The sequence below is a fragment of the Aulostomus chinensis genome, chromosome 16, assembly GCF_037954235.1.
Source record: "Aulostomus chinensis isolate RoL2024-O1b breed Wild chromosome 16, RoL_Achi_v1.0, whole genome shotgun sequence".
Classification (NCBI taxonomy): Eukaryota; Metazoa; Chordata; class Actinopteri; order Syngnathiformes; family Aulostomidae; genus Aulostomus; species Aulostomus chinensis.
In genome coordinates, this window is record NC_141335.1 from 8,525,369 (window position 1) to 8,550,465 (window position 25,097).

Here is a 25,097-nt window from a genome sequence, read left to right on the forward strand (position 1 = left end):
GACAACATACATACATACAAGCATACAAAAGATAGACAACATACATACATACAAACATACAAAAGATAGACAACATACATACAAACATACAAAAGATAGACAACATACATACATACAAACATACAAAAGATAGACAACATTCATACAAACATACAAAAGATAGACAACATACATACAAACATTCAAAAGATAGACAACATACATACAAACACACAAAAGATAGACAACATTCATACAAACATACAAAAGATAGACAACGTACATACAAACAAACATAAAAAAGATAGAATTTCCTTTCAAATGGACAAAACAGAACAGTTCTGTATCTAAAGATCAGATCAGTGGCTTGCCTGGTCAGAAAAAGACATTAAAAAAGACACACGTTGCCTTTCTCATGAACCAAAATTTTTACACATGTTTATTGTCAACTGTCTTATAAACATCACATTGTTAACATCCACAGAACCTGAAATTCTGACATGCCGACACTGCTGTTGGGTTATTTTCCTAGTCCAGTGTTGGATTTTACCAACCGTCTGGTTTTATTTTCCAAACACAATTGAATGGTGCCACATGGGGTCTATTTTTATTTCATTTTTTGTTTAATTTAAAAGCTTCATAGTGCCGCCTGTCACAAGTTTTTAAATAAAAGTGACATTAAACTTTACCACTTTTGACCATTATCCTGACGACCAACTGAGGACTCTAAAGGACCCCCAATGAGAGCGCCTGCTCTACACATAATATTAGTTCAAATTTGATATTTAAAAAAAAAAGAGGCATAAATGTTTGCATAAAGCTTTGCAAGCGCGACAATTTTGCTGAAGTAACAATAGTTTTTATTCTATGTGCTTATCAAGTTCCCAGAAACCCTCAATGCAGTTTTAGCTTAAGTCAATAAAACACATCCTTGACTAGAGGTGAACAGTCTTTGTGATGGTTAACCAAGTGTGTGTTTCCCATGCTCGCTGATTACTGATTAATTTATCATATGTGGTCACATCGGTAGCTCCGTAGGTTTCTGCGTTGTCTGCTGAAGACATATAAGCTGTGTGGTTGAGCCTCTCAGGCAGAAGGGACTCACGATGTGGACTCTACTGGTTCTGTGCAGCGTGGTCGCTTCACATGCAGCGAGAGGTATTTTCTTATATGTTTGTACAGGATATGTACTTTTAGGGAAAAACGATGGACAAAGTTATGGGTTCTCAAAGTTTGTGTGTGTGTGGGGGGGGTCAAGGTATCAAAACATATTTAAAATTGATTAAGAGGCCTTTATTTGTTTCTAAAGCAAGAAATTATAACTAATAAAAATAATCTAAGTTGAATTTTTAATCAATTTTAATATGTTTGTAAAGGCAAAGGTTTGTGTGCAACTTTTGGGGGGGGGGGGGGGGGGGGGGGGCTAAGCTGGAAAGTTTGGGTGCCCCTGTGCTAAAACTATTGCTTAACCAGCTGGAAAGAATCAGTACCAAGACTGAAACTGCAAAATAAATCAATTTAACATTTGACAACTAAGATCTATACTACAAATGAGATTTCAATGTATCTGGAATCTTCAACTAGATTGTAGTTATTTGACAAGCAACGATACAATTCAATCATTGGAGGAAAAGGTGGCGGCACCAACAACATCAGCGGGTATATAGAATTATAGGTTAATCTTTACTCTTCCATCATTCAGTCATTCAAGTCTGACATTCTTTCTTTCTTTCTTTTTTTTACTTTTACATAACCAGCTGCAACAAATACAACAGGCAACGCTACTGGAGAAGGTAAACTAAAAAGCAGAGTCAGATTTTGTTGTATAAAATTAATTTTGGTTATATTTAATGCAGTTTAAAGACAACGACTTGACAGTTGAATTTCAGTGCAATATGTTTTTTGATGCCAAATAATTAGCGATGAGTCTGAACGTGCAGCTGATGCCACAGGAGTGACAAATAGGTCATCAGAGAACCCACAAAATTGGATTTAAATGTTTAAATGTTTTGGAATTTCAATATTAATTTTAATATTTTTCAAAAACTTTACTGTTAAAGATCTTATCTTGTTAATTTTGACAGCTAAAAAAAAAGAAAAAAGACAAACCTCTTTATCTTGTTTGCTTCAGGTCTCCACTATGGTGGAACCTTTTATGGAGACTATGGTACGTTCTACAGCCCCAACTACCCATACGGGTACAGCTTCAACTTGGACTGCTGGTGGTATATTCGTCCAAGCAATGGCATCGTGGAGCTGAATTTCACCTCTATGAGGTAAGACAGCAGCATTAAGAATGATAAAATCAAACGTTGGTTTTAGATGAGCAGAAGAGTGATGATGATGTAAATCATGCTATTGTGTGCTTTGTGTTCACACTCTTCTTTTTTTTAATCCTCACCACAGCGTTGAGTATCACCCAACTTGCTCATTTGATGCTGTTTACGTCTATGATGGCCCCAACAATGGCAGCAGGCTTCTCGGGAAGGTGTGCGGCAACGATACATTCACCTTCTACTCTACTGGTCCTGTTATGACTGTTAATTTCAAGAGTGATTATGCAGTTAACGATAAAGGGTTTACTGCTCACTACAAAGTTGTTGGTAAGTCACAGTAACATTGACCAAGGCACATTATTCCACATAAATATGAAATATAAAGATATTAATACAACCATGACAGGATCAACCAAAAAAGGGATTTTGGGGGGGGGGGGGGGGTTGGGAATTTGTTTTATTTTTTCTGTTCTTTTCTGTGTCTGAAGGTTCCTGCAGGAACAATTGTGGCTGGAATGTTGGAACCTGCTCTTGCAGTTCAAGTTGTAGCTACAGAGGGAACTGCTGTCACGATTATGAAGGTAGGACCAGAGAGGTGTTGTAATAAACTTCACAACACTTCCATTTATCAACCCATTGCATTTCTCCCTCATACAGATGAGTATGTGTCTACACCTACACGAGATAATTTGGTATTTCATCAATTGGACATTTGTCAAAAGTCTTATTCTTTCTTTCAGATTACTGCGTATCAACAACTTCAAACCCAGTCACAGGTATTTTAACATCTATACCAGCAAAAACTTCCAAAAGCACCAACTGGGTCAAATTGATTCCTCATTCCAGGGAATTGTGTATAATTGAAGTTCTCCATCCTCGTGTGTCTCCTAGCTCAACCCTCATGTCGCTACAACTGTGGCAGCCACATGGGAAGCTGCTCCTGCTCAAGCTCTTGTCGCTACAATGGCAATTGTTGCCATGACTACCGATGTAAGTCCCAAACAGTGTACAAAATTCAACAGCCTCTCTGTTTGAATACAAAAACAAATACGAAATAATGATAATAAAAAACAGCAAAGGTGCATTGTGGGACATTGGGACATTTGTCAAAAGTCTTATTCTTTCTTTCAGATTACTGCCCATCAACAACTGCAAACCCAGTCACAGGTATTTTAACATCTATACCAGCAAAAACTTCCAAAAGCACCAACTGGGTCAAATTGATTCCTCATTCCAGGGAATTGTGTATAATTGAAGTTCTCCATCCTCGTGTGTCTCCTAGCTCAACCCTCATGTCGCTACAACTGTGGCAGCCACATGGGAAGCTGCTCCTGCTCAAGCTCTTGTCAATACTATGGCAACTGTTGCCATGACTACCGATGTAAGTCCCAAACAGTGTACAAAATTCAACAGCCTCTCTGTTTGAATACAAAAAAAAAGAAATAATTATAATAAAAAACAGTAAAGGTGCATTGTGGGACATTGGGACATTTGTCAAAAGTCTTATTCTTTCTTTCAGATTACTGCCCATCAACAACTTCAAACCCAGTCACAGGTATTTTAACATCTATACCAGCAAAAACTTCCAAAAGCACCAACTGGGTCAAATTGATTCCTCATTCCAGGGAATTGTGTATAATTGAAGTTCTCCATCCTCGTGTGTCTCCTAGCTCAACCCTCATGTCGCTACAACTGTGGCAGCCACATGGGAAGCTGCTCCTGCTCAAGCTCTTGTCAATACTATGGCAACTGTTGCCATGACTACCGATGTAAGTCCCAAACAGTGTACAAAATTCAACAGCCTCTCTGTTTGAATACAAAAAAAAGAAATAAGAATAATAAAAAACAGTAAAGGTGCATTGTGGGACATTGGGACATTTGTCAAAAGTCTTATTCTTTCTTTCAGATTACTGCGTATCAACAACTTCAAACCCAGTCACAGGTACTTTAACATCTATACCAGCAAAAACTTCCAAAAGCACCAACTGGGTCAAACTGATTCCTCATTCCAGGGAATTGTGTATAATTGAATTCTCCATCCTCATGTGTCTCCTAGCTCAACCCTCATGTCGCTACAACTGTGGCAGCCACATGGGAAGCTGCTCCTGCTCAAGCTCTTGTCGCTACAATGGCAATTGTTGCCATGACTACCGATGTAAGTCCCAAACAGTGTACAAAATTCAACAGCCTCTCTGTTTGAATACAAAAAAAAAAGAAATAATAATAATAAAAAACAGTAAAGGTGCATTGTGGGACATTGGGACATTTGTCAAAAGTCTTATTCTTTCTTTCAGATTACTGCGTATCAACAACTTCAAACCCAGTCACAGGTACTTTAACATCTATACCAGCAAAAACTTCCAAAAGCACCAACTGGGTCAAATTGATTCCTCATTCCAGGGAATTGTGTATAATTGAATTCTCCATCCTCATGTGTCTCCTAGCTCAACCCTCATGTCGCTACAACTGTGGCAGCCACATGGGAAGCTGCTCCTGCTCAAGCTCTTGTCAATACTATGGCAACTGTTGCTATGACTACTACTGTAAGTGCCATGTCCAATAAAATCAAGAGTATTAACATCTTCTGTAACTAAATCCAGGACCATTGAAATGGCTTTAAATTAAGTCAAGCTTCACATGGATATGATGCCACAGTATTTTAACGGATTGATGTTCACCAAATCTAATTTTCCAAAAAAATGATGTTTTTCCTCAGCTTACTGCTCATTTTCAACTAACACGCCAACCACTGGTAAGACCCTCCACGTGCAATATTTGTCTGCTCCAAATGTAGTGCTGTGTAATGACTGGTGTTATTTTGCTGAGCTTCAGAAAGCCCCTGCGGAGGCTCCCTGTTTGGGTCTGGAACCTTCTCCAGCCCCAACCACCCCAATCACTACCAGGACAACACTTACTGCGTCTGGTATCTCCGTGCTCCTTATGACCACAGAATCTACCTGACATTCACATACCTGCAGTACGTTGAGAAGAGACAACTTTTTGTTTTTCAATGATTGTCATAAATATGAGACATTTTGCAATATGAACTAATTTTGCATCAACAGATTGGAAGACTGCTGCAACTGTGACTACATCTCAGTCTACGGTGGGGCATCTGTTCATTCACCATTCCTGGGAAAAGTTTGCAACAACAGCTTGAATACTTTCCTCTCCCCTTCCGACTACATGACTGTGGTCTTCCGAACTGATCGATCTGTGGTTGGTCGAGGATTCAAGGCAGATTTCATGAGCTCTTTGCCACCAAGCTCAGGTAAAATGGGGCTTGTGGGGGGTGTGTGGTGGGGTGGAGAGCACATACCTGCTTTAAAGCAAAGCTGGTCAAATCTGTTGGAAAGAACTGTCATTTTTAACTGTGTTAAATGGATCTGGTTTTTCTTCTTCAGCAAGTGTGGGGAAAATCAGTTGGGGTAGGTAGGTATGTTGTTGGTTTGATGGTTAGAGACTAAAATGCAATTACAAGAGGAATATTATAGTTTTTTTGTGCAACAAGGAGTTAGAATCTCATTTTCCATGACAAGAAATTGAGTTTTCCATAAAGGGAGCTTTTAATAAAAAAGACACTCTAAGTGCATTGAGGGAAGTTTAGCACTAACGCTATTAAAATTAGCATCTTTTGGTCTCTGTTGTATCAATTTGCATCACCTGTCTCTTTGGATTCCTTCAACTTTAACACTTTTGTAGGGAGGAAAAAAACAATGGTGGTTGAAAAAAGAAAAACATTGTTTTGTGAGATCCCACAAAAGTGCAGATTTTTTTCAACCATGTTTTTTTTCTCCCATGGCTTTTTCTTCCTTATGTCCCCTCCGTGGCTCAGTACACAGACCATAATAATGTATCAGTGAATCTACTTCGTTCTCTTTCGGATATTTTCTAGGAACCTCCTGTAAAATGGCATAGCAATCCCTCCATCGGTTGTTGAGATATTTCAACGGTCGTCCAACAGTAGTGGTGGCAAAAAAAAAGAAGAAGAGAGACTGTGCGATTTTGAAATCTTGTGCCCTAATCCTGTGAGCCAATCAAATCAAAACATTGTCTTTTATCAGGTAAAGTGGCCTGTTCCTCCCAAGACATGAACATTGTGTTCGGAAAGAGCTACTTGAACTCCCTTGGCTACGAAGGCCACAATCTTTTCCTGGATGACCATAATTGCAGACCTCGCATCGACAGAAATCAAGTGATCTTCAATTTCCCAATTTACAGTTGTGGCAACGTTCGAAAGGTAGACAACTCAGCACCAAGAAAACATCAACAAACTTTCTATGAATTCTCCCACTTTGGTTGTATTGTATTGATTGCGATGGTTCTTGATATCTTGCACAGTTTGAAAACGGCAGGGTTGTGTACACCAACAACATCCGTGCCTACGCCTCTCACTCCAGAGAGGTCACACGCCAGACTCATTTAAAAATAAACGTGTACTGTCGAATGGACCAAGACTCAGTGTCCCAGATTATGTACCTTGTTCATCAAAATGAAAACAGCACCATCGCAGGCACCGGCAGATTCAACACCAGCATGGCTTTCTACACTTCCAGCAATTTCTACGATAAGGTGTTGTTATATTCTTACGCTCAACTAGTGGTAAAATGGTTGAGTAGGACAAACTACAGGCATACTGACATTTTGCTTTCACACCCTCTTCAATCAGGTGACTCAAATTCCGTTTGAGGTGACACTAAACCAGAACTTGTACGTCCAAGTGGACCTGTGGGGAGGTGACAGAAACCTGGTCATCTTTATTGACACCTGCGTGACTTCTTCATCTCCTTATGATTTCCAGAGTAGACCCTACTATCTGGTCCGTAACGGGTACGCTGTAAAAACTGCGATGACTCGGGATTGTTTTTTTTTCCTCTTCCTTCTATGTGATTTGCGTTGTACTCATGTTCTCCGGTATCACCGTCTCTTTCGCCTTCAGATGTGCCATGGATACCACCTACTATGCCTACATCAGCGGCATACGTTCCTACGCTCGTTTCAGATTCAGGGCCTTTCAGTTCTTGCGAGCTAAGGAGTCCGTTTACATCCAGTGCAAAGTCCAGATCTGCCAAGACTCTGACTACAATTCCCGCTGTCGTCGTGGCTGCAGCAAGCGCAAAGCGAGAGACCTGGGGTCGGAACACGACAGCCATACTCTGGTTCTGGGTCCTATCCAGCTCAAAGGTATGTAGCCATTGGCACATGTGACTGATGTACACAGTGAAAATGTTTCTGTGAGCAACAAGAAACCAGTCTGATTCTATTTGCTCTTACAATTCCATCTTGTCTTATCTGCAGAGCCTGACAAACGGGAAGGAGGACTTAAAGAAGAAAAGCAATGAGGAGCTTAAGTCATTCCAGCTCTGACACATCAAACTACACTATCAAATGTCCTGATTAAAAGCATCATCAAAACTATTTGTGTTTATGTACTTTATTACTTGTACTTCAGGTATTTGAGTCTTTGGGTTCTGTTGAACACACGACAGATGGAGAAAATGAACGACAAAAAAAACTCCGCTCAGTTAGAAAACACTTTACTTATAAATTACTTAAGTGAATTCATCTCACAATAAAATGATTGAACATCCCAAAGGATGAAGAAAGTGATCACCAAAAAGGCATTGACATTCACTATGACCTATGAACCTAAAACACACTGTGAGAACATAAGGCAGTCATTACTGGATACCCCTATTACTGGTAAGCATGGCGACAAGGACGTAGTCCTAGAAACAGTAACTATGTACTTTACACATGTTGCTAAGCAACAGACAACAGTACCCAACAATCTTGCTACAGTTGCAGTCTTACTACAACATCGTTTTGACTTTTTTTTTGACACTGAACATCTATCCGACCACTCAGAATACAATACGCAGTAAATATTCAGAAAAGCACTGGGATCCGTATGATAAATAGAGAATCTCAGTGTGTGTTATCACCACTAAGGCTAAAATGTGGCATCTCCTGCGCTACCTGGCAATTTGATGAGACCCAGTCCTACACGAGGAGATACTACTTTTAAAGCGACTAATCTGAAGATCAGTGTACCATGACCGGCCTGAAATAATTTCCAAAAAGCCTTTTATCAAAGTGACTGAGGTTGCCATGGTGCTCGCAAAGGAAGGGCACTGTGCGGATAAACTACAAAAACCTGACTTTGTCAAAATCTAGTTAACATCTTCGCTGACTGACCACTGATACAAAATCCAGCCAGGTTTAAATGTCATGTATTACAGCTGGTATTGACTCCAAAGTTACGTAGCAGCATTAGTCAAGCACAATTTTGGCAAAATCACGGCCATCATAAAAATGACCTTGCTCTATGGTTTTGGGCACAGAAGAGATTATTATAATAATAATATTAATCAGTTAAACGGTCCTTTCGATCTTAGACACACATGAAAAAAAAAGTAAACGTCAGGCACTGCAAAGAAAGAGTTGAAATGCACCAAGCAATGAACTCAAGTGAGATCTCTCAAGACCAAAAGTTGCATTTCTGTCTTAGCATCGTCATAGCAATGTTCAGACTCAGATCCAGGCAAGCTGAGAATTTATTTGGATGGTGAAAGATTCACAAACAGGCCATTCTGTAGAGCGCCGCCTTACTTTCTCAGCATTTTGTCTCCATTAACTCAAGTTTATTGACCCCCCCCCCATGTTAAATGCATCTGACTTGTAATTCAACCACTAATTACAAACATACATCTGACTTTTTTTCATTTCATAGTGTAATTTCTTATTTTTTTAAACTTTTTTTAAAGCACTTAAAAATTGTTACTGGCAAGTCATGGAATTTGAGGTATGGGTTTTTAAAACAAATGTCAAAAGTAAAATTTTTTAATTAACTATATTATATAACGCACTGTTCAGGGTGAACCTCGCCTCTCGCCTGAAAGCTGCTGGGATAGGCTTCAGCCCCCCTGCGACCCTTAACAGGCTAAGTGGAAGTACAGTAAATGGATGGATGGATGGATATATTACATAATTTAAAAAAAAATCCATTGTAGTATATTGAGAAATACATTTTTAGGATAGTTTTTCAAAGTAAATCCTTCCACCACCACAAATCAATTCTCAGCCTCAAGAAAAACACTGATCATCTCGTTATAATACACTTGAATGGGCACCATTACTCATTAAAAAAAAAAATAAATGAAACCATCTGAATGGTGACATTTTCCTGAAAGGCTAGGCTACATCAAGGCCAAGTAAAAGACTAATAAATAAAAGTACTATGGAGTTAATAAAACAAAGCTGTCCATTTTAAGTTCTTTGCCTCCTTCATCTACTTGTGCTGCCCACGTGCAAAGTGGCAAGCAAAGTCATACTTGCTCTTGCACCTGTGCCCGCAGATGTTGCACTGGAATGGGTTCTCGTAACCATGGCAGCCCATGTGGATGGTGTAGAGAATGTTGTCGGGGAAGTAGATGTCACAGTGCTGGCAGTGATGCAGCATGTGAGGGTCCTGGAGTGGGGCAGACAGACCTGGGGCTGGTGTACTAGGTTGACTGTTGGAGATACTGGGGGTACTGGTGTGCCCACTGTGCTCACTGCAGGGTCCCCCTCCAGGGCTGCAGTTGCTGTGAGGAGGAGCTCGTGGCTCAGGAGTGATCGGGGAGGAGGAGGAGGCATGGGCCATGCTGGCTGACACAGCTACAGGAGCTGTGGCAGGGTGGGGCTGCTGAATGAGGAAGGGCTTCTCATCGACAACAGACTCGGCCCCTGGAGACATGGGGGGTTGAGTCTGGGCCTGAGACTCTGAGGGGAGGCTTGCCAACTGGCCCGCTAGGGTGGACAGCTGGTTCAGGGGGTTATCCATGATCATATCCTGGTGATGGTGATTTTGATTCTTGGAAAGCCCGTCCTCACCTGCCTGACTCTGATTATCATATGTCTCCTGACGCAAGTGGGGAAGCTCGTGGGAATAGTCGCTGACATTGTCAGCCTTGTGCACCACCATGGAGGGGGGGCTGAAGTTGATGAGGAGGCGGCGGCCGTAGCCCAGTGAGCTGGCCTTCTTCTGCAAGACACTCAGCATCTTCTTGTGCGAAAGAGAGCGAGCACCTTTCATTGGTAGGAGTTTGTGGCGTCTGCGCCGATGGTGTGACAAATTGCTACGATCGCTGCAGCGGAAGGAGCACAGCTCACACTTGTACGGCTTCTCGCCGGTGTGCGATCGCATGTGGGCCTCCAGGTGGCGCTCGTAAGCCGAGGCAAATGGACATAGGTGACAGCGGTGAGGTTTTTCTCCTGTTTGATTGAGGGGGGGAAATAAAATGTGTTACTAATATAAACTCGCAAAATTTCACCTGATGTTGACTACTGACACTTGCCTGTGTGAATCCTGATGTGTTCAATGAGTCGTGCGGTGCCTCGGGTGGCGTAGTTGCAGTAGCGACACTTGAGCTTGCCATCGTAGGTTCTCTCAAAACCATCCACTAGGATCCCTGTGCTGTCCTCTAGTGACATGTCCACAGCAGTGTGATCCAGCCCATTCTGGCTGCAGTCTGCATACATGAGGAGGACACAATGTCTTCATTTCTACTTCTTTCAAAATAAGATGTAGATATAAGCAACAGTTGTAGAAATAGGTGCCAGGATAACTTACAATAAAAATCATAGCAAAGTTACAAAGACCGATATTACAGAAATAGTGGATACGGATGACCTTGCTTTATCATTGTAGCAGCAACTAGGATATGATGTCAGATATTTGTCATTTGTTAAACATAAATAAGAAATGAATCCTATCACCGAACCCTGACTCATAAAAACTTTTATACACAGAGAAGCTGTAAACACTAAATGTTACCAGCTGGAAGTTCGTCTGCTTCTTTAACTCCGCTGACGGATCCTGATATCATGTTGACATGCTGGGTCTGCTGGCTCAAGTACTCCTGGAAATCCTTCACAAAGTCCAGAGTGTCCGGCTTTTCCTCGCCCATTGATGCTCACTTAACTGTTTGTCCTCCTTAGCAGGAAACAAGATAAACGTGATAATACTGATGGGTGCGGTTAGTGAAATTTCCCATTGATAAATCAGTTCAACCAGTCACTTCAAGGCTATGACTGTGTTATCGCATTACAAAGACACTGAGAAAACAGCTATCTGTACAACGGAAGTCAAGCATCATATAAAGTCACTGTAGCATCTCCTTTAGTTTAAGAGTGCAATCTTTCGGAAAGATTACGCTGCGCGACTCTCACCGTTTATTAATCAAATTATGAGTCTCTATTTATTTCTAAATCTCTCAAGTCCCGTTTGATATTTTAGGTTTTTTTTAATAAAGCTTGAACACTTACCTCTTCGAAGATTAAAAAACCCCAGTGGGAATCAGTTTTATTTGCTTGACTAGAAGAGCTGTTTTATCGTTATCCAGACAGACGCACGGACAAAACAATCCTGCAATTCAGGGTTAAAAAAAAGCAGGAAATCAGCGCGATCCGGTGTCCGGTCGGTCGCTCCTACACACCGCTTCTCATCACCGTCATGTTGTTACCAAAGCTACGTACGCTACGTTAGCCAGAAAGCTAACATTAGCTTCTCGAAAAAAGCATCTTTGTCAGCAGGAGCGTCGGTATCTAGTGAACAAAGCAATTAATGCCATCGCCTGTCACGTTTGAGGAAAGAGCAATAATAGATTTTATTTTTTCCTCACTTGACGACCAACTCGCTACAATTCACGTGAAAAAAACAGCAAGCTAAATCAAAACAATAAGCCCGACAGAGGGGTGAAAGTTCAGCAAGTGTGCACCTGTGAAAAATCTCCGGCGGATACAGGTACAATGTCGCGCGAAGAAGGTTCCCGCTGTTTAACAGGGAACCCGAATGAACATATTACAGGTGTGTATTCACGGTGTTTCAAAAGTACAAATAATTATTCATCATTTTCGGGGGAAAATATGACTTAAGAACGCACCAAATTTCCGTTCTTCTTTGTCTGACTACCCAAGCTGTGGATTTGGACAGTCGACATGGCCTGAGATATTCGACAGAGGACTGTGTAAGAAGTTTATGATACACAATGAATCTTTTAAAAACATTTAAATAAACTTGTTCCAGTTTAATTCTTGTAGTTAAAGTGAGGACGGGTGTAAAGTAGGTCGGTTTAAACGCAGGTTTCCAAATACGTCTGAAGCAGTCGTTTCCAAACATTTCCAAATTATAAATTAAGCTAGCTGAAAAAAAAAGTTTTTGATGGGAAACATTTCTGCGTAGCACCATTGCTAATGACTAACTAACTCTGAAGAAACTCGGGCCATTTATTTTGTGTCTATTTGTCATATAAATACTAATTGTTTGTTGAAACCTACCATGCCAACACTTGTTCGACACCCCTCTTTTACCAGTAGCTAATTAGCTAACTGAGCCAAAAGCATTAGTGACATGAGACACTTTCAGATGTACAAGCTATCATGCGCAAGTGGCAAATGAGAGACAATAGTTACATTACTTTCAAAAGCTATTATTGACTCATCCATGTTTTATCAACATCAATAATTTACTAGCAAGCGCTTGATGCAGATCGCATTGCTCTATTTGTGTCAAAGTTGTAGGAAAAGCGCTGAGAAGATGATGATAAATGACCAAGCTGAGTGAAGCTACTGTATCCTTTTACTGAATTACAACTCAACCGTCATGTAAACCTGCTCCTAGAGTACTCTCATCACTGTAATACGAGTCACTCCTCTGGTGTTGGTCATTTTTCCATCCATGTATTGTAACCGGGTTTTTGTATGTTATGTTTGTGTGTTATATTTGATGAATAATCACTTTCATGACATACTATTCTAACATATTTTACAGATACATTGGGACTAGTCCCTGCCTTTCTCCATGTGAATATATTTCTGGACACTAGATGGTGCACATGTCCCAGCAGTGAAACACATCAGAGAATCGCCAAGCTGCTGGGGGACACAAATACTCCACAAAACATAGGAGCAAGAGGTTAGTACCGCCTGTTGGTCCTACAGCAAAGTTTTACATATGAAAAATACACTGACCCTCGCTATCAATGTGTATTGTCATGCAAGCTCCTCCTTGTATCCACTGCCAGTCTCCAGGGACATGCACAGGTCTTATGAAAGACATGACAGTCAGTCTCATGTTCTACCATGACTGCCTGAGCAGCCAATTACATCACCTTCTAACAGCCTGTCCACACTAATGTTATTTTATTGCAATTTAATTATGCTCAGGTTTCCACTGGGGCCAGATCCTGTTGAATAATTCACACACAGCCGCAATGATTTGTCAGCATGAAAAGACAAAGTGCGCACTGCTCTGAGCTCTAATTTGTTTCAGTAGTTTTGTTTTTAATTCAAATCATATAAATCATTTTTTGAAATAATCTTATGTTCTATTTTTTGTTAAATATATCCTGCAGTAAATGCAGTCTCTGGTTTGAAGGGTGGATTTATTAAGCCTAAAATAGAGAATAATTGGTCTAACTTAATTTTGCATTAATGACGTGTCCACTGCACAATATATTAAGCCATTCTGTTAAAGGGCAGCAAGTAGTAATGAGATTGAGCACAGGTAATATTCTTATAAGCCTTACTAGGGCTGGTATTTACACACAATACTGTGGCGACACCGATGGAAATGTGCACAATAATTACTTTCCCCTGAATATGTCAAAAACAGTGTTAAATGGGTATGCGGGTCATTGAAATCCAACATGCTCATCCAGTGTTTGCGTCCTTTTTTTAAACTATAAAATTACTCCTATATTTAACATTCTGCTACTTTAAACCTTTTCAGGATTAATCTAAATCAAACAAGCGAGTCTGAATATACACAGTGCCTGGTGTAGAATGGGCTCTGGGACAACACCTGTCTTTTGAGAAGGTTGCAGTGTTATCCACTTGCTCTGATTCACATTTAAAAGGCCGGAATGAAAAGGTTCCCTTGTCCTCTTAACCGCTTGATTTGCAGGCTGTTTGTGGTTTAATGTGACACGAGGCAATTAATTTGCTCCTCCTCTCCTGGAAGAAATTGGAATTTAATTTAGAGAAGGTCTTGGGCAGTTTTTTAAGACCCGGTGTCATTTGTTGGGCTTGGGTAAGAGCTGCATTAGAGATTACCCTTGTGGAAAAGCTTTTTAATCCTAGACAAGTGCAGCCATAGTAACGACAGACGGGAGCTTCTTGGAAGCAGAAAGTTGAAGGGGGACTTTGACAAGATTTATTCATCTTCTGCTAAGACTGTTTCTTTCTTGAAGTCTCCCGCTCCTCGTGGAGCATTTGAAAAAGAACCGAGAGGTGGGGTGGGGTTGCATAAAGGAGGTATATATTAAGCTTTTCTTTCCTCTCACCACTTAATTTCCTTGCAGGCGCGCCTTGCGGCTTTGTAATGAATGTAATTGCCGCCTTTGATGAGAATGCTATTATCTGGATCACACTTTACATGGGCAAACAAGACTGCCCCTCCATCCACCTCCACCTCCCATTTAACTCAGCAATGAGACCCCCCAATTATGCAGGGAACAAGTGGCTTTTCATAAAGCCAGCGTGTCGCTCTTGATTGGTGAGGCTCGCAGCCAGCTACATGTGGACAATGGATAGATTAGATGTGATATAGGCACACCAAAACCCCATTTCCTTGATTAATTTCCTGCATGCTTCACAGAAAGGGCCCACTCGCTCCTCACTGAATTCTATCTCTCCTTGAAAGACAAACTTTTATCTTTTGATAGATGTGGCATCTCAATGGACAGACAGACATTTTATTGACCCAAGTTTGACCACAGCTGCCTCAGCTTTAGCTGGGAATAAAAGCAGAAAGAGAAATGTTTTTTTCCCCAATGTGGCAGGATGGGCTTATTTTTTCTTATAATAATTTTGTAGCTCCACGGATCACTTTTCATGCTGATCTTTTTTTGTCATCACAATCAGCACGTATACACACAAACACGGGTTGTTGCTCTGTCTCTCTCATCCACATGCGCGCACGCACACACACACACACACACATACACACAGAAGAACGCTAAACACCCATTCTGATAATAGCGGTGGATAGATATGATGGGGTTTTATGAAGCGATGCGCGATAAAGCTGCTGTCACCTTAGGAAGTCAAAGTGTTCCTCTGACTGCCTTATTACGCTATTCAAGCACAAATTCACACACAGGCACACACACACACACACCTCAGCTGGGCTCTGACAACGCGGTGTGATTTTGTCCAATATTCCAGCAGGCTGAAATATTGGGAACAATCAAATGGACTGTCACAAGTGACAAATTATACTATTACTCCTCAAAGATTGTCATCCTTGAAATGTATTCATAGCCATTTCTTCTTTATCGGTGAGTGATTATTCCTCTAAGCAAGCAATTCCCCTGTGATGAATTGGTAATCAATTCATTTGACTATTATGCTTTGAGAATGGCTGCAAGGGATCAGCGCTATTGGTCCCTTTCATTCACGTGCATATATATCCAACACTAAGTCACGATGCTGTTGGACCTGATGGATGCCGCTTGCCTGACCATCTGACTCTGAAAGGTTTATGCCATCAGAAACAGGTTGCCATCCGGAGCCAGTCACGACAGAGAAAGAATTGGCCAATATTTTTGACTGAAGTGGCATTTTAGCAGTATTTATTTGAGGGTCCGGCTACCAAAACCATGGGCCACAAATAAAGAAGATGGTATCGTAGCTTTTGACTGGTCAGCTAGCTCCCGACTTGAAATGAAGTGTCCAGTTGTGAGTTATTGTGGTCAAACGTCATTTGTACAGCCTGAAAAGTGGGGACATTTTTCTAGCTTGTCACTCTCTGGCTATAGCTCATTGTCCTGAATGATGCCTCTGAACGCACAGTTGCCCTAATACGAGCATTTCACTCGCACCACAAGAAGGCTGGTAATGGATTAGTCTGTCCGCAAGAAGATAATATAGTGCGCCCACTGGCACGTGGTCACACGGAGATGATCAACTCTCAGCATGTCTGCCACACTGGTCACAGGTACTACTGATGTTAGCAACTGTTCTCCTCTGACTGAAACGATTTATATTCTAGATATGCAGGGAAAGAGTATTTCCATTTTTGATTCATCTGCCTGTTATTAGCTTAATGGTTTGATCTGTGAAATGTCAGAAAACAGTCATATATGTCATATGATGTAGTTTTGACTTAGATAGTTAACGTAAATTTGATTAGTCCTTAGGATAAAAACTTTTAAAAATATCATCCTATTCTTTGAATTTTTCCAACATAAAACAAACATCTCATATGAATATCAATGCCAAGTACATTTCTGAATTCATTTTATTACAAAAACTGTCATCTTATTCAATGTTTCTATGTATTTGGCTTTAATTTCTTTTATATCATATTTGTTTTATGCTGTAATTCAGACTCGGCAATTTTGAGTGTAATTTGACATGGAGAAACATTTTTTTGGCTCTGGTATTATATGATGATTTTAAACAACAAAGGAAAACAAAAAGGTACCGGTCATGCAATCTGGATTCACATAAATGTATTGGCCTTGTTTTTGCCTTTACAACTGTTATGTGCTTTCATTACAAATAATGCGTCCGTACAAGGGTTGGGGGTTATAATGTGAGCTTTGTGGGGCCAAAAATTGAAAACCCAAAGTTAAGTGTGGAGAAACAGGTGCTCCACACGTTAAGAGGATAGCCACTAGCTCTTGCATACCTCAAAGCCCTGCATCCACATTGCTTCCATGAACAAAACTAGTCCCAGTATTCCTTGGGGAGCTCACACCAATAAAAACTCCAGCGCACTCTAAATTAGCTGTTGAGTTTTGATCTCTGTATGGATCCGCTGGAGTGCCTATCGAGTCTGAGTAAAGAGTGGTCTGAATTGGACAGTCCTGCTAATGTGAGGGAAGTTTTAGATTAATGAGGCTTCTGCCCTTTGAGAATATTGATCAAGCGCAATCTGACCTGGAATGATTTCCCATGTTTTCTCCCTGCTGTTAAATTAATAATGTATCAACATCCCGAAACAAAACTGGTCTGTGTTCCTGGCAGCACAGACAAGGTGAAAACTCAAACCTCCAAGAAATGTATGGTGGCACACTTTAAATTAGTTGTTGAGTTTTGATCTTTGTATGGATCTGTTGGAGTGGCTATTGAGTCCACGTGGAGTGGTCTGAAATGGATAGTGGCACTAATGTGAGGGGAGGTTTAGATTAATGGATCATCTGCCCTTTTGAGGCTGCTCTCTGGAAAAAAAAAAATTAATTAAAATTCTTTGAAATTAAGTGATCATTTATCGTAGTGCAAACAAAACTCTGAAAGATTATAAAGTTTTTCTTTTTAGTATAATAATAACTAAAACAAGTTTGTGTACGAGCTCAAATACTCATTAGATATTTATGTCTTTTCCTTTAATTAGTTGCAGGATTTTCTATGATTTTTCAGGGGTAATTTTTGTGTTTATACAAAAAAAAGACTTATAAAAAGCAGTATAACAGAAATATTTCCAGCAAAAAAAGTCTTGTTCAATAACTGAAAGAGAAGAGACGTATGTTTGGGGACAATTTTTACAATTATCTTTTCTTATTTCCTGAAAATAATGTTTCATGGGATTGAAACTAAAGTTGGAGACCGAGTTTGTCGATGATGAACTATCCTTTGACTTGTGTTTGTATGAATTATTTTGACAGTTTCCTCTGAAGGTGTGATCCTAGGTTTTGTTCAAGTTACATTGATAGTTTTTGAGAAATAAACGTAAAGATGACAGATACCCTGCCCTCCTCAGTGCTGCATCGGGGAGCCATGACGCTTAGAGACCAGCTGACTGCTAATCCTAGTTAGCTCAAGGGAATTGAAGTGGACTGGGAGCGAAGTGTTAGCCTGTCATCAACTCTGGCGTATGACAGTCAGAATTTTTCCCAGTAATAATACTGAGTCTCTATTAGCTGTTGGAGGTAACTTCATCAGGTTTTGTTTCTTTGAGCTCCTCAGAGCTAGCATTGCTGTCAGAATGATTTGCTGGCATGAGGCTGATTTGTGCTGACTTCAGCTTGCATCCCCAGCCACACTCCTTGCTAGCTGGGTCTCGTCGACCACGAGCTGTCTGCAACTGGGCGGTGAGAATTGTGTTACATAGGTGAATCATGCTGACTTCTTCCTCTAGCACTTGTGTCTTTGTCATAGTGAAATATAGGAGGTCCTGTGAATGGCCAATGCTAACTTAACTTAGCATGCCTCGTGACTTGCCAGCACCTGTGACCGGTCAGCGCTCATAATCCATGACCAGAATGTTAGGTCGGTGTAATAGAGGATTAGTTTAGTTAAGAGAGTTTAGTTAAGAGATTTTAACTTGATGCTGAAAATGTACATCAACAGTAGAAGTACTACAATAGAGGTAGTAATCCTCTCCTCTTTTCCTGAAGAGGTTATTCTGAGCTCGACTCGAAGAATCAACGTCGACTCTGGGATTTCCCAGGGTTTCGGTAATTTGACAGAAACGAACAAATAAAAGGAGCAAAATCTTAAGTTCGTGGTACCAGATTTGACAGGTAGCTAAATTTTTTTCCCCAAATGGATGTAGAAATAATTTCCAATGATTCCTGCTTTTCTATTTTTCTTGTTTGTCATGAAAGACTCAAACCAGCCCAGAGGCAGTCACAGAAGATTTAATTGAGTTACAATTTTTTATAGAAGTTTTGAAAAGCTGCAGTGCACAAATGAAATAACTGTAACACCCTCTTCAGTCAGAAAAGTTCTTGACATTGTTATTTTCTGTAAAAAGTAGTTAAAGTTTGTGTTTTTGTCACCTGCCTCTCATCAAATCAAGCACCCCCTGCAATCAGGAATCGTCTGACATGTTCCTCTTTTAACACACACATGAAATCGCCCTGAGGACGATGCTTTATTCCATCCTCCTGCTCATTTATGTTGTTCAGATTTCTTGTTTGAAAGTACAATCTGTCATTTCTAGTTGATTTCCCATCAAACAGACAGAGTATAAAACATCTCAGACTATCAAATATCCCTGTCACTGTCTCTCAAACGGGTACGGAAGCCTGATACAACCCCAAGATACATGTTTACCTCCGCTCCATACCCCAGAAGCTGCTTCATCTCTGGTCCTGCAGGCATCGTTAGCCTGACGATGATGGGAGCGACTGCAGCCATAATGGGAGGGTTGACTGACCCCTGACCTCGTATTGATCCGCTGGCTGTGTCCAGCTGGGCCTCCCCAAACCCAGTCAGCTGGAGAGGTGTTTAAAAGCTAACACCCCGGCACCCATCCACTCCACTACACACTCATTAATTACATCATTTACCTGTGACAGTGACAAACCTGCCTGGCCACGCCGCAGTTTATTAGGGTCACTGTATAACGTCCAGGCCAAACTCAGATCAAGAGTGTGTGTGTGTGTGTGTGTGTGTGTGTGTGTGTGTGTGTGTGTGTGTGCGCGCGTGCGCGCGCATTGGGGAGTGAAAGACCCCATCAGATACAGTATGGGGTTATGAGTATAGATGCATGCGCCAAAGGGGAGTGTGCCTGATTTGTCCTGGCCCGTCGAGCTCCTTAGCGGGAGAGTTTATTTTGATTTATTTGATATATTGAAAGGCAGCGATATGGTATAGTACAGATTCGACAAACTCTTTGTGGGGGTGGGGGTGGGGGGGGGGTAAAAACTCACAAACAAAAAAACCTCTCAGCAAAGTTTATCACTGTAGTCCTTGTAAAGCACAACTCAGGCAATGGTATTTGACATGTTTTTGGATGAAATATAAAATATTATAGATTTAAGGCTACTTCCTTTTTATGTGTTCTCTGTTTTTACTTCCTGTGCCAATTTTGCTGACTCAGTTCTTGGCCAGGCTTCTTTGAGAAGCCGGATGTTTGCGGCCCATTTATTCCTTTTTACTTTAGTTGCTGCCTTTGCATTGCCTCTTATTTCTGCAGGTGTCTCCAATTTTTTATCCACCTTTCGGGGAACCCCCCGCTTTCACCCCCTTGATCATTTCTCCTCTTTCAATATATCCCCTTCTTCTTCTTCTCCTTACTACATCCTCTCTACACAATACATGACTATTGCTTTCCTCTTCTGTTACATTTCCAACTACATACTGGTATTTCAATCTTGACTCAATTGGGAAGTCTGACCTGCAGACATAAAGAATTGGCTTTAAGGCTTTCGAAATGGAACTAAATCTGCTGCAGGTCACACTGGGGGAAAATAAGCAGCAAATGTAAGTAAGCATGAAATAGTTTTTCATAAATAATCTAGCTGACAGCATGCTTTCTAATGGTACCAGGGGGCTGTAAAAGAATATGTTGCCAATTTCTTCCCTATTAAAGTGAAATAGAGAGCCAAATACATAACAGCGCTGACGGAAAAGTTGCATACCTGCGCCGTTCGTAGCGGAGATTGAGGACACAGTTGGGTATTAGAGGTAGTTGTAGTTGGAGGTAGGGTGGTGGAGTGATTGCTAGCCTAACAGTCAAGGTCTTTTCACTGCAGGGAAAAGAAAAGCCCCTTCTTCACATCAAATCAATTGGTCAATAACTGCCCCCTTTTTCCTGTGTGTGCACAGGTAGGCAGCTCTCATCTGTCGCCACGCAATGAAGATTTGATTTGCACTTATGTTTTTACAAATAATCAATGCCTGATTTTGACTAATACAATTGCCTATAACAACCATACATCATTGGAAAATGAAAAAAAGAAGAGAGAAACAAGGAATAGGTAAGAGGCGTTAATGGGAATGTCATTGACAGAAAAGATAAATGCCAGGATGTAACAGTGCTGGATGGTTTTAACTATCTAAAATAGCACTGAATCATTATGTTCGCTGTACAAATTCCTCCAGGTTCCTGTAGATATTCCTCTTAATCTGAACTTTTTTGATTTAAATACTTGGAACTTATTTGGATATGATATCTATATCAGATTTTTTTTGGCCAGTGCTGATATTAGGGAATAAGGGTATTCAGATATTGATGGAAATATGTATAGGTTATCAAATGAAGGCAGGAAAATCTACAGTTCAGCTATTAACTTTATTGGCCGATAATGGATTTTTGGGGATCTTTTGGCAATGATAATAATCAAAATTTATTATAAAGATACGTTAAAAAAGAAAACTCTCATCTGCAAATATTGGAAAGCATATAGACTCAGCTGACATATCGGCCACACTAGTATATCGCATTGAAAGATTTTTGTCTTTCGTTTTTTAAGCTGTAACTGTAAAAGTTGTGCAAGTACAACACATGTCATTCTTTCTCAGCTAAAAAGCATTTTATTGGTCCCTTTAGTGTTAATCCGCACTATTTAAGGATGGATTCAATGCAACTTCTTTGTTCAGTTTAAAGTATCGATAGTAGCCTCCACATTTTTTTGATTGTGTCTACATGGCTGAAGTATGTGAACACATGACTTGTGGACACCTTGGATGCTTCACCTTGTGAGTGAAGACACGTCTCACTTGTCACTGCTCACGTTTCCTCTCACTGGCCAGTCCTGACAGCTCCTGGAAGAGGTAAAAAAAAAAGTGTGGGGGGGGGCAAACAAACACCAATTACTATCTGTCACAACGAGGGGGGGGGGGGGGGCAGGGCTCCTTGATTCCCAGAGACTAAACAAGAGGTTCAGTTGAGTTGTGTCCACAGGGAAGACACAAGTGTCAAATTGGAAAACACAATCTGGCAAGTGGAAACACTTGCTGTGTGTAACAGTCGTGCTCCTGTCTTGTGTTTGGGTATTTCCTCTGTTACCCTCCTGTCAGACAGATGATTCTCCACCAACCTGATGGAAAAGGAGAAACAAAGAAGCAGTTAAAAGTGCTATCAGTTTTCATCAGATAGTAATGGACTCATTCATTAACCAATTCATTGATCTATCAGTAATCAGTTTTGGCTCACTTCCAACCCACGAGCTGAATCTTAATCCATTTCCCTGAAGCTTCTGAGAGGAGACGAAATTGATCTAAACTCCTCATACACTTAATTCTGATGAGAAGATCTAGTTGCTCTTTAATGTGGTGCTCAGTCCCATTCATCACCACTGGCATTACGAGGCCCTGAGACCCTGAAGCGGACTGTCTGGCCTCTGGGTACCCCCCACCCCCCACCCCCCACCCCCCGTGGTTGTGGCCTCACTGGTTCCTCTCGTCTGGTTGTTGGGGTCTTGAGTAACACTTTCTCATCCTTGTCAGATTCACATCCTTGATACCAACAGCTACTCAATTATGCAGTGACATGGAGATTAGTTGACTCCTCTAGAGGATTCATTACACCATCTCTCCGGGTCAAGGCTCTGTGTTTGTAGCTCTTTAGCGAGCACTACTCCCAGTTAACCCTATTTAAAAGACATTTGGAATAATTTTGCTGATTTGAATAGTTTTGTTCCACTTAAAGATCTCAAGTATGGCTGTTTTATTTTTTTCTGAGCTGAACTTTCGCAATCACAATTCAGATGCACTTTGGCATAAATATCAGAAAGTACATGCATAACATTTTCTGTACAGCAACCCACTGTTCACGTACAGTACAAGTAGTATGTTCAGGATGTCCCACTCGTTCTATAGTCATCTAGTTCTGTGCTTGAGATTTTAAATGATCAGCATCCACCTATGAGTTTTCTCATCATATTTATTAATGTGGCTTTTTGCAAAAAAAAAAAAATTCTAATATCATGCATCGCTAGTTCCAATAAATAGCAAATTGTCTTTTGTACAAATTAACAAACGAGATATAAATTCTGTTTTAGTTTAGTAGTTTAGTCGGTATGCTAAGCTAAGCTAACAAACTGCTAATATCAGCAATCATACAAAACAGGCATCGTTTTTGTCATTTAACCCCGGGGCAAAAAAATCTTTCCCATAAAATGTCAGACCTGTCTTTTCATATTTTTTTGTTGTATGATGAGTTAATATAAATCAATGATACACTTAAAGTGATATGAAACAAAACAAGTTCAAATGTTTCAATTTTTGAAGCTACGTTTTTGGTTGAATGGTCGGCTCGGTCACATTTTGATATTGTTAAGTGGCTTTGAATAGCTCCCTTGATTTCACAGTTTCCAAATGACCCGCGATAATCAGGTCATTAAAATGAGCCCATTCTCCACATCTGACACACTTCCACTCCTGCCTCATCTGAATAACAAATCAGCTGTGGAGTGCTTTCTCAAACAGGAAAGCGGTGGCGGGGGTAGAAAAGAGGGACAATCAACTTTGTCTTTATTTTCATCTTAACCTTATCTCTATATTTAGGAGTAAAGATGGCAAATACGCTAGAAAGGAGGGTAAAAGGTCCTGTCAAAAGTGCCATTGCCTGTGTGAAAGTACCCGGTTTTCTTAATTCATCCCTTAGGACCGGATAAGTCTATCAATCTGTTAAATTGGAAAGCCATTAGGTGCCCTGGTTTATGTGTTTCAAGCTGTTAACTAGAGGCTGATTGATTGTTGTTCCTTTGATGGGATATGCTGATCTAATCTCACTGTGCGCACGTTTGCAATAAATTACACAATTCATTTCCCCCATTTAAAGGGGGGGAAATCACACCTCCAGGCATGCCTACGCTCTGCAGGCAAAAGAGCAGGGAACCTATTTTATGGTGCCATTTTGCCAGCAAGCTATCAGCAATCCCAGCCCTCTTTCTAACCGCCTCCCTCACCCTCTACCCCCTCCAAAAAATCGAAGCATAATCAAGGTGTATGTTTAGAAAATTTATTGTTATAATTTTCCCCCATAATCTCCTCCATTTTCCTGCAGCCACGGCGACATAGATCATCATCTAAAAAGAGAAAATGGATAGCAGTTTAAAATTTATCGGTCTTTGATTCTCAATTATACGTGTTTATGACTTCATCTGTCTTCAGTGACTTCAACCTTTTCCATTATGGTGGAATATTATTTGTACGGAATCCATTAAATTCACAAGGCAAGACTCTAATGGTGGGGCTGCAGCGATTTGCAGAGGGAAAAGTTTTGAAAGGTTGGCTTTAGGAAATGCGGAGCTGTTATGACACAAGAAATTGCTTTATTGATGGTCTGCTCTGCTGCCTGTGCATTTGGCCATTTGTTACCCAGCCCATATCTATATCTCAGGCTGACACTGATGAGAACTTTTCTGTTGTCCTCTCCAGATTACCGAGTTGTAATGACACATCCAGGCAGGCTGGGTAAAAGCCCAGATTCACTGACAATACAGGGCAGATTTCTGAAGGTACAGAAGCTGGATATTGAGACCGGGTGCCTGGAGGGCTTGGACGAAGCTGCTCATAATAAAGAAAGAGAGCGACGCTGCTCCTGTGACTGTTTACAATCAAACCCCTCAGAGGTCCTCATCCTCAAATGTAGATGATATGATAACAGGAGAGATTAAGGAAACAAAATCCTCTACTTTTTTCCTCACATGCTAAATAACATGTATGCAAATTATTTCTAAAAGAAGTGTTCATATTCTGAGTATTACAGCTGGGGATGCACCAGTCTGACGTTCAGTATTGGTGTCAGCCAATCAGACAAAAATATAGAGATATTGATACATGTCACATTGATTATTGAGTTTTATTCAATACTGACCTGTACCAAGGAATTTTCTGCCAGAGAGCCAAGAAAGACTCCATTACATTTTCCTGAGACATAGCGTCCCCTTGTGGCAACAGGAAATGGCTTCTTTTGTGGTGGTTTTTTTTTAACCCTTTAATGTGCACATCCCAGTTTGATGACCAGATCCATTTCAGATTTAATCAGAAACATCTTAAGAACTTGGTGGTGAATTCTGAAAATATGAAGACTGTGAGCGATTGGTAAATGGTGTTACTGTGCCATGGCGGCCAACTTTGATACTTCATCATAGAGTAGAAACTTCACGCATTTTGATA

The 25,097-nt window shown here is 40.6% G+C and overlaps 3 protein-coding genes across 9 annotated transcripts in view; 2 read left to right on the plus strand and 1 right to left on the minus strand.

The window, feature by feature from the left end:
* Window positions 1–1,018: 1,018 nt before the first annotated feature.
* Window positions 1,019–7,673, plus strand: LOC147247373 (uncharacterized). Of its 2 annotated transcripts, none has more exons than XM_086180106.1 (23): window positions 1,019–1,137; window positions 1,737–1,772; window positions 2,111–2,255; window positions 2,386–2,582; window positions 2,744–2,836; window positions 2,996–3,031; window positions 3,147–3,245; window positions 3,387–3,422; window positions 3,538–3,636; window positions 3,775–3,810; window positions 3,926–4,024; window positions 4,162–4,197; window positions 4,312–4,410; window positions 4,550–4,585; window positions 4,700–4,798; window positions 4,972–5,007; window positions 5,082–5,232; window positions 5,321–5,526; window positions 6,320–6,495; window positions 6,597–6,827; window positions 6,925–7,085; window positions 7,195–7,439; window positions 7,554–7,673. In XM_086180106.1, exons 1-23 carry the CDS (start codon window positions 1,086–1,088, stop codon window positions 7,595–7,597), a joined length of 2,448 nt encoding a protein of 815 aa, XP_086036232.1. In that variant the 5' UTR covers window positions 1,019–1,085; the 3' UTR covers window positions 7,598–7,673. The 2 variants fall into 2 exon arrangements, with proteins under 2 accessions (XP_086036232.1, XP_086036233.1); XM_086180107.1 differs by having other exon boundaries at window positions 5,088–5,232.
* On the minus strand, window positions 7,453–12,606 carry ikzf5 (IKAROS family zinc finger 5). 2 transcript variants are annotated; one of them, XM_086180109.1, is made up of 4 exons: window positions 12,576–12,606; window positions 11,074–11,232; window positions 10,595–10,768; window positions 7,453–10,511 (listed from the first exon to the last, which is right to left on the minus strand). In XM_086180109.1, the coding sequence occupies exons 2-4, from the start codon at window positions 11,204–11,206 to the stop codon at window positions 9,547–9,549; spliced, it is 1,272 nt and encodes a 423-aa protein (XP_086036235.1). In that variant the 5' UTR covers window positions 11,207–11,232; window positions 12,576–12,606; the 3' UTR covers window positions 7,453–9,546. The 2 variants fall into 2 exon arrangements, with proteins under 2 accessions (XP_086036235.1, XP_086036234.1); XM_086180108.1 differs by lacking the exon at window positions 12,576–12,606 and adding an exon at window positions 11,565–12,021.
* hmx3a (H6 family homeobox 3a) overlaps window positions 11,667–25,097 on the plus strand; it is a 110,336-nt gene continuing 96,905 nt past the window's right edge. For 2 of the 5 annotated variants that reach the window (XR_015109379.1, XR_015109380.1), the window contains exons 1-3: window positions 11,667–12,105; window positions 12,216–12,265; window positions 13,069–13,212. Coding sequence is in view for 1 of the 5 variants with exons in the window: in XM_086180113.1 (XP_086036239.1) it covers window positions 12,048–12,105; window positions 13,069–13,212 (202 nt within the window). In the remaining 4 variants the exon portion in view is untranslated. The other 3 variants (XM_086180111.1, XM_086180113.1, XM_086180112.1) reach the window with 3 other exon arrangements.

What these genes read in the sequence shown, in the direction of transcription:
- ikzf5 (XM_086180109.1), bottom strand. Translation starts at nt 11,206, where the DNA reads ATGGGCGAGGAAAAGCCGGACACTCTGGACTTTGTGAAGGATTTCCAG. An exon ending in AGCAGACGAACTTCCAGCTG is followed by an intron (nt 10,769 to 11,073) that starts GTAACATTTAGT and finishes TCATGTATGCAG; the next exon opens with ACTGCAGCCAGAATGGGCTG. An exon ending in ACACATCAGGATTCACACAG is followed by an intron (nt 10,512 to 10,594) that starts GCAAGTGTCAGT and finishes TCAATCAAACAG; the next exon opens with GAGAAAAACCTCACCGCTGT.
- LOC147247373 (XM_086180106.1), top strand. Translation starts at nt 1,086, where the DNA reads ATGTGGACTCTACTGGTTCTGTGCAGCGTGGTCGCTTCACATGCAGCG. An exon ending in CTGAATTTCACCTCTATGAG is followed by an intron (nt 2,256 to 2,385) that starts GTAAGACAGCAG and finishes TCCTCACCACAG; the next exon opens with CGTTGAGTATCACCCAACTT. An exon ending in TTGTTGCCATGACTACCGAT is followed by an intron (nt 3,246 to 3,386) that starts GTAAGTCCCAAA and finishes TCTTTCTTTCAG; the next exon opens with ATTACTGCCCATCAACAACT.